Genomic DNA, 9528 nt, shown 5'->3' on the forward strand with positions numbered 1-9528 from the left:
TTTGTGTAAAAGTTTACACATCCGTGTTGAAATTCATACATGACAAAAGACATACAAGGGAATAACTTTAAAAATATATATATATATTTAATGCGTTAAGGTATAAGCATACTCACTTAACCCCTTTGCTCATATGTGGAAGATATTTAAAGCGTATTTTTTTTATTAAAGCCGATTTTGTATTCAGGGTTTTGATGTTTTTCTGTCAAAATGTCCTGTCAAAAGTAGGATTAAATGGGGTACTAATTAAATAGTCTTTTCTCTTTTGTGCTCTTAAATTTTATTGCCTTTGATTTTTCGGAGTATGTTGTTTATGATAACCGAGTGCCAATCACCACCATTCAATACCATTCAATATGGATGGCCTTTTGGCATCTAGGGGCATCAATTAGAATAAGTAGATCAGTCCCGGGTCTAGGTCTTACCATTAGACCTACAGTAATAGCTTATTCCTTATATGAGAGATTTGTTAAAATAGGCCTTCATATTAACACAATTTTGCTGAATTTTAACGTCTAGCTCGACCAAATTTAGAGGAAATCGCGCATGAAAATGAGGTTGTGACATAATAAGCAATCGTTTTTATTTTCCTCATTATTTATTAATTTAAATAATGTATTGTATAATGTCCAAAATGTGTTCTATATATTATGTATATTGACTACAGATTTAGTGTAAACTGGTAAAGCCAGTTTTGGCCATTGAGCATAAACCTTGGTATACGGGACTGTAAAAAAGGTCATAAAAAATAAAAAATGAAGAAAATGTGTAAAATAAAAATGTTTTCTGAAATGTTTTGCGAATCCTTGGTGTGGTATGAGTTCAACAACACGATGTTTAATGTTGATCGTTAGAGTATCGAATAGTACTGAAATTCTTATTCTTTATAACAATCTAACAAATGTAAAAACTGCGAAGCTTTAAAAATCTTTATTTCTCAGTTCATAGCTCTAAACCTAAAAAAATAAAAGATTTATTTTACGTATACTACCATTTTTAAAGATAATTTTCAGCTCTGTTTAAGGTATGTAGGTAAGTATCAAAGTCCATGTTTTTATTGGAACAAAAATTCAGTTTTAGGAAACACGAAATTAAAAAAAAAGTGTTTGTATAACTCAATGACGTTGATTGTTCTAAAAACACAACGGCTGTCCACAATGTTTGTCGTTTAACTTATCTCTTATCTTAATTAAAATCTCTTGTCCATTTGAAGCGGTCTAAAAAGCCCTTGTGCCACTCTCTCTAGCAACTTTTAGTGAATTGAAAATAGTGATTTCACAAATTATTTTTATTTCAATTTAATCACGATGTAAAACTGGTAGGTTTTTAAACACGTTTAGCCTCTGGATCGCGTTTCCTTACAAATAAAAAGATTAAATATCTGCTGTACTATCGGTGATCCTGTTTTAAAGCAGAGAGGAACGTTTCAAACCTAAAGGTTCATTTTAAAGATTTTACAATCTCGAAAAATTCCGATCATCCCTGGGTTTGTGAAGAGTCGTCAAATACTCGTACAATTTATGCAAACACGAAGACTTTCAAGACGAACTTATGCCAAATTATAATACTGGCCCAAATTATAATACTGACTCATCTTTTGCCGGCCACACCACGCAACCGTTTCCAGTATTATAATCTTGCCAAATTCAAGTTAGATTTTTCCCTGTCTGTATGCATTTTACGTGTTTTATACGTCCTTTCACAATCCTAGGGATGAAGAGAACTCTTTGACTTGGTAAAAAACTTGAAAATGAACCTTTAGGTTTGAAACCTTGGTTGCTGACAAGATCACCCACAGTTTACCAGATATTTAATCTTTTTATAGGTTATACGCTATTTATAATTTGTAGAATAGGCAATACAACTTTGGCAAAATCATCTTAGATTTATGGAGTCTTTAGTTCATCTATAACTATTCTAGGAAACATAGATGCGAAATATATGGGTTGTAGTAGAGTGTTCCCCGCAATAAAGTAACAAGCAGGTCATTTAAATAAGCTTACATAATGATTAAACGTATAAACAAATGATTAAAAATAATTATAAGTAAACATACAAAAGAGACGAGTTTAGGAATTATTTCTCTGAAAATATTTATGTGGGGAGATACTTTACTCATATTTACATAAATGCCAAATAAAAAGGAAAACTACCACCCCCAAGAAAACTGGCAGGCTCAGTAAATTTCCAATTCCCTGATTTACGTGTCACTAAAATATCTTCTAAGACATAACGGATTACTTCCATATTCCAACGAAGGTAACACACTAATGTTGTTAAAATGAATTAATTTACAAATTTTTATCAAAATACAAGCTAAATAAATCAGTTTATTTATTTTCAATACAAGTAAACACAGAAATTTTAAATATACAGGTTATACTGTATTTTATTTTATCTGTAACTATTTGGTGTGAAATTCGATGGACTGAAACACAAGAGTTTTTATTTTTAAGTTGTAAAATTATGTTTCGAAAAAATGTCTTAATGTATGTTTCGAGAGTCAGAAAGGCAAAAACTACATTTGTCAAATGCAAAAAAAAAACATTGAAACAAACAAAAACCACGAGAAACTACTAGGAACTACTACCACTTGGTAGTGTGGTGTGACTTGTTGATAAAATCCATTTCAACAGTCCGATTATGAGGGTTTCTAAACCTTGCTGCAAAAGGAAATAATTAAGTGAAAATCCATAAAGGAAAATGGAAATTTGGTTATCTTTACTACGGCCGGCCTGCTTATTTTATTTGATATTTAATAAATTGGTTGCACATTCCAATAGAGGATTTGCTTACCACTTCCTGGTCCATACTGTCCATACTATAGGTTTAAAATGAATTCACGGCTAAGAATAGTTTCGAAACTAAAGATTTGGAGATGGAGCTAACATTTTATTGCAGTAAATGGTTTTTCAAAGACCTTTATAATGATATACTTTATAGCCTCTGTTTGCTATTTGAGTACTTGTAAGCTTTTACATTTACAAACATTTCCTTAATTTTTAAAACTAGTAAAATTTTACGTAGTGGTATAATTTTGGTTACTTTTGAAAGGGAGTATGTTTGGTAAAAAAAAAATTAAAACCTCGTGTAGTCGCAATAAAATAAACTGAAAGACCCTGAATGTTTTACATTTTGAACACCCATACGTGGGAATCGAGATAAGTTTACTCTGTTTTCATCGAGCTCTGTTTTTGATCAGTGAACAAATACCTTTAAAATGAGGTATCACTTAACCTACCTCTACAATTGAAAATGTTTCAGAAACTGTCCCCAATTAATTTCCAAAAACGACCTTTTCGATGCATTTTGGAGATTTCAAAATAATTTCCCCAAATTCTACTGAGTAAAAATATGGCCACCTCGATTAGTTTTGCCTCTATACATTGTGTTCGTGTGTCGCCCTGTAACACGGCAAAATTATATTACGGAAACGGGGCTTTTTAACATATTAAATTATGAGTCATACCAATAAGAGTCAATTATTGTCTCTATAGTACCCTTACAACGAGAATCGTTAAGGTTCTTCATAAAATGTTTAACTGTTCACATAAGTTTTTGAGTAGAAAAAAAAAAAAACTTGCTTGCAGTTGGTAGTTGCTTAATTATCTTTCTGCTATTGTATTGAATGATACTACATTTTACACTAATTAATAGGCGTGAAGGAACGAATTCTCCAAACTATGAACAGTAGTTAATTAGTAAATATTCTTTAAATTACCAACCAAGCAAACTATGAGGATACAATAAAAACTTAAGTCACATTTTGATTCGTTAAACAGTTTCCAGGTTTAAGAAATAAGCAAATATATTTGTTTACGCAGTCATATTTGTATTTATTATTACAATATTATATATCACATATTTTAATAGCAATAGTACTGCATTTAACAAACCTCTAGGCCTACCAATTACTAATATTTTCCCTTAAAGACTAGAAATGCTGGTAGAGTATTTTTTTTTTACTTTTAAATTATCTACGTCCATGATACATATACAGATCATAATATAAACCGGTTTTATATACATATGTATGTATATATGTATGTATATCTATATGTATGTTTATAATACATTGGGAGGATAAAATCTTTCTAAGAAACCTGAAGTTGAATGTAGAATAATATGTATGATGAATTTTGCATGAGACGCTTGTCATGGCACTTACTACTGCCAATATATTCTTCAACGTGACTTGGTGACACTTGTAACCAACCACGCATGAGTCTCTGGTGGAAAACTGAATGGAGTAAAACATAGAATATAAAGATAGTGAAATTGACGTTATTTTAATAATATAATAACACAATAATCAATTAAATTTGCACATATTATGTAAAATCTTAGTGTAAATGTAATTAAAAGTAATGGATTTAGGAAAAAAACTTACCATGGTGATACATTGTATGAAGCTTAATAGTTTATTACATATTATTATAATTTAATAGTTTAATCTGAAAAGGTGACGATTCGAATCTAGGTATAGCACATAGGGTTTTGTAACACTTGGCAAAGTATTTTAAGCCAAGTATGAATTGAAATGACTACGATAAGCTGTGTACGATAAGTACGATAAGTTGTGCGATCTTGTAGTCTTGTTAGTGACTAAGGCCATCAGTTTCCCTTAGACACAGCTAATAGCCCATACAACCAATGGCAACTAAAAGTTTGTAGTGAAATCTGAACCTCATTATTTTTTCTTTTTAATTAACGAAAATGTCCAACTATCTGGATAGTACTGCGGATAGTCGTAGTACTCACTAGTGTGGAGTATAATGAGTATATAATAATTATAATGAGCTTAACTATCTCCGCTATAACATAAGTTTTTTATTTTACTTTTAAACTTGCAATATCTTGATTTAGGCTTTCGAGGAATGAATCATTTGTTTTAAAAAGCACGTGTTTCTGGAATAATTAAAAATTCCGGGATAAACAAAAGACGATTGTTTACTTACCTTAGCCTGTATAACATACCGTATGTGATTGTTATCATATTATTAAGCCACAGAGTTTTATACTAAAATGAAAGCACTATATTTTAATTTATACACTGTTTAGCTAAGCTGTCTAATCTTTAAGAAATGATCCGGTTGTAAGGGCAGACAATTCCAAGAAATTGGGATAGCCACTGGATTTTGGAGCCAGACCCAAGATATTTATTAAAATTTGTTACAAGACAGTGATTTCTTTCTGAATATTGCGAAAACATGATAACGTGCAAGGTTTCTTTCCAAAACCTAATTTCTACTTTGGATTTGATCAAAATCTTAAAAATAAATATTACGGTTATCATTAGCATTTATATAATCAGATCTGTAAGAAGAACGTGTAACTTGAAATGATGTAAAATATTCACTGAACAATTTTACGTCTACCACAACATAAAACATGACGTGACCAATCAATATACCTGAAATATGAAACCACTGTTGTGAGCACCTGATAATATTTTGCAGCATGTGTTTTAAACACCAAAGCATTGTTCTGTGGTCAACATGATCATGTAATTATAATGTGACACTTGTTACGTTATCAGCAGAATGTGTTTACATAATTATCCCTGTGGTGACTTTTGTGTGCTACAGTTTATGGCAACCAAACTACCATAATAGGTTGTACCGAGTATGCGATAATATCAGTTTATGTGTTTTGCTGATAAACTTAAAGCACTTAACTTACCTCCTAAACAGTGGTGTTTTTATATAGTGCAAAGTTATTTAAATAAATAAATACAAATGTATTTAATTATCAAGAATTAAGAATTTCTCGGTTTATACTGCTTTACAAGATATCACTTGCCTGTTAGTTTACATTAAATGAGAACTTATAACAGAAAAACAACATTCAAAAACCTGTATTGGTCACTTACCTGCAACTATATGAAAAATTCTTTCAGTAAAAGTCAAACGTGTAATATAAAAGGTTGATGTGGTTGGATAAAACATGGCGTGCTATTTGCTTGGAAAAATACTAATAAAGTCGTCTAAACGTTGGTGGTTCGTAGCATGTAATTTTGTGACTAAGCCACACACTTTAGCATAGCCGAGTCCACTTACTTTTCAGGGGGCAAATAAACAGAATTATTTTATTGAAACAGACAAATACTAAGTGTAGTTAACCTTGATTTTAGGACAAAAGTGTGAAAAAAATAAATCGGTTGAATATATTTATTTATATTTTTAAATAAGCAAAATGCTATGAGTTTACGAAAAGGAAACACGTTTATTTTTCCAATAACATCGTGTCGTGTACAAGTTCCTCATGAATTATGCATACTCTCCGTGCTTGAATGACATCTAAACTGCCTCGATATGTATTTCTTCATTCTATTTTACTGTCTCATATGTTTAAGGCGTAGTCGTATTTACACGTGTGCTCCACCTGTAGTAAGCATAATTAAGCATATTTTAAATTCCAATAAATCTACCTCAACAAAACGTTTTAGAGCTCTCTTTGAATTAGTTTTAAAATTTTTGCTCCATTCCTCCTAGTTTATTGTTGGTAGTGCTTCATTTAAGCTAATATTACCAAATATTTTACTATTATTAAGTGCCCAAACAGTAAATTTGTGATATAAGTAACGACCTTTAGTAATATGTAACTGATGGAATCACCAAACCAACCGGATTGACTCTAATATTAAAAGTAACCATACTATCATTTCTTTCTTAAAGAGATATAAAAATAAAAAATATATATAATAACAAGCGTTTAAAACGTTAGGAATCAAAGAAAAATTCTCCTATATCCAGCATTACAGTTTTAACTATTATCAAAATGTTGCATTAGCTTGTAAGTGTTATATTATTTGAGACTGTTCTTTTAAATTTAAAATTTAAATTCTATAAATCACCAGTAAAATGTTACCTTTGAGGGATTAGTGCCGTCATTTTCGAAATGTATTAATAAAAAATAGTTTTCACGATGTTTTGGGATCTGGAAATACATTTTATCCATCATAGTTGAGAAAGTAGCTGACACATTGATTCAACAAGATTCACGATTTATTTCGGACTTTTATTTAATTACAAAAGGTTTTATCAGTATTATTTTACACTTATAATCGGATGACACAAAAATACTTGGCTTTTGTCTTCATGGTAAAATCATTGGATAAAAAAAACTTTAAGGCTTTTTATGGGGCAAACCTTTGGTAAAAAAAACCTAAGCCGGTTTTTTTTCAAACAGAATAATGAATGATTATTAACAGTTTAACTTCCAATTTGTAGAGTAGTTGGAGTAATAGTGATAATTGAGTCTCTTAGCGTTTGAATAAGGTTTCGACTAATATTGTTTGAATTTTGATAGTGTAATTAATTTTTATTGTTTGATTTGCAAAGAAAATTGTATCATTAATTATTACTAATAATCGCCTAGGAATACTATAAATAAAGTATATAATTTCTATACTAAACAACTTTTTATTCCAAATTCTTGATCTCAAATAAATAACTTCTATATCAGCACATAAAACTTGCATGTTCATCCTTCACATAAAAATGATATGCAAGTAGGGTGAATTTGATATCGACGATCTCCTGTCCGAGCTCAATGCATAGGGCATGTACGCTCAAGGATATGCTGACGATATTGTTGTACTAATAAGAGGAAAATTATGAACACTTGCCTGGAACTCATGCAGAGGGCATTGCCCATAGTGGAGAGGTAGTGTAACCAGGAAGGTCAATCCAATGAAGACTGTAATTGTACCATTTACAAGGAAGAGAAATTTTGATATTAGAGTACCAACTCTCTTCGGTAATAAGATCCAGGTTAAGAGGGAGTTCAAGTACCTAGGAATAAGGCTGGACGACAAGCTCACCTGGAACAGCCATTTGGCACATATAACGCAACGCTCTCAGACCACACTTATGATGATGAGACGGGCTGTTGGGAAGACCTGGGGTCTAAGTCCACAAATGACTAACTGGCTATACACTAGGGTTGCAAGACCGATGATGGTGTATGGCTCGGTGGTTTGGTGGACCAAGAAAATGCAAACTACCACTGTAAAGAGACTACAAAAGATCCAGCTAGTGGCATGCCTTAGCATCACAGGAGCCATGAGAGGCACTCCAACTGCAGCCCTGGAAGTAGTGCTAAACCTACTACCTCTCGACATCATTGTGAAAGGAGAGGCAAGGATAACAGCCTACAGAATGGCTTGCAGTGGCAACTGGAAGTATAATGCCTCCAGTGAGCACACAAGAATTGTAGACAAGGTGCAGATGAACACCTTGGAAATGCTACCAGACAGGATGGTGAAGATCATAGATCTAGAAAAACCATACAATGTCAACATTGTTGACAGGGATGCCTGGGACAAGAGTGAACCTGAAAACATGATTAGGGGGATCACTTGGTATAAGGATGGCTCGAAAAAGCCAACGGGCACGGGGGCTGGAATATGTGGAGTCAGAACCAAGGCGCAGTTCTGCGTAAGTTTGGGAAAATGGCCACTGTATTCCAGGCAGAAGTTGTTACCCTGTCTTAGTGTGCGAGAGTGTGTTTGAAGCGCGGTCTTATAGGCCACACTGTATACATGAACTCAGACAGCAAAGCAGCACTAATGGCACTTGACAGTTTTGACTTTACCTCCAAGGCTGTATGGGACTGTCATCAAGCCATGAAAGCCCTGGGAAAGAATAACAGGATCATCCTTAGTTGGGTTCCAGGGCACAAAGGTATCGGTGGCAATGAGGGAGCTGACAAGTGGGCAAACAAAGGAGCTGAAAGCCCGCTCATGGGTCCAGAGCTATTGCTTACAGCACAGCACAGAGAGCTGTTCGACAGTGGATGGGCATAGAACATCGAAGGAACTGGGAAAGGACAGAAGGAAATGTACAGTCAAAGAGAATGCTGAAGGCACCTAGAGGTGCGATAGCGGCAGATGCCCTTGGGCTGAGTAGGAAGACCCTGAGGAAGGTGGTTGGCTTTATTAGCGGCCATTGGGTATTCCGTGGACATTTACACAAGATGGGAATTCAAGTTGAAAGCCTCTTATGAAGGAAATGTGGAGAGGAGGAGGAGACAGCATTCCACGTGATATTTATGTGCTCAGCCCTACAAGGACTGTGCATGAGATCCCTTGGCCTATCGACTGGAGATCAAAGGATGAAGGGTCACCATAGTCAAAAGGCTCTCACGGTTCACTAAGGACCTGGGATTTGACAAAGAATGAGGACCTGTGAATGAGGGTGCACAATAAGCTGTTCTAGCTGCGCTGCAATCCCATGGTTACTTAAAGCCTGGCCCTCTATAAAAAAGGGTGTATTTGTATCAAGAAATCAAATCAAATCATATCTATTTCAAGAACCTGGGACCTGAAATTACCTTTATTTCCTGGTTACCTTAAACATTTTATCAGATTATTGCAGTTTTTTGTTTTAATAACAGCATGTTTCCGATGGACTTGTACTTTTAAGGTTTACAATTCCCTGATTAGGTTAATAGTAATTCCTGTTTCTGTAATCTTAATTGAACATCTTTTTGAAATACATCTTTGACGATTCAGTTATATTTTCT

At 33.4% G+C, this 9528-nt stretch overlaps 1 protein-coding gene across 1 annotated transcript; it reads left to right on the forward strand.

Moving 5' to 3' along the window:
- Positions 1–7694: 7694 nt before the first annotated feature.
- Positions 7695–8809, forward strand: LOC129000118 (uncharacterized). The gene is made up of 2 exons (XM_054427024.1): positions 7695–8441; positions 8498–8809. The coding sequence occupies exons 1-2, from the start codon at positions 7695–7697 to the stop codon at positions 8807–8809; spliced, it is 1059 nt and encodes a 352-aa protein (XP_054282999.1).
- Positions 8810–9528: the final 719 nt, after the last annotated feature.

The sequence above is a fragment of the Macrosteles quadrilineatus genome, unplaced genomic scaffold (assembly GCF_028750875.1).
Source record: "Macrosteles quadrilineatus isolate MER2022 unplaced genomic scaffold, UCM_ALF_1.0 Scaffold_1__1_contigs__length_201487025, whole genome shotgun sequence".
NCBI lineage: Eukaryota > Metazoa > Arthropoda > Insecta > Hemiptera > Cicadellidae > Macrosteles > Macrosteles quadrilineatus.

Excerpts from the sequence above, each read along its gene's own strand:
- LOC129000118 (XM_054427024.1), top strand. The coding sequence starts at position 7,695 with ATGAAGACTGTAATTGTACCATTTACAAGGAAGAGAAATTTTGATATT. Across the intron at positions 8,442-8,497 it reads GAACCAAGGCGCAGTTCTGC|TGTGCGAGAGTGTGTTTGAA; the intron begins GTAAGTTTGGGA and ends ACCCTGTCTTAG.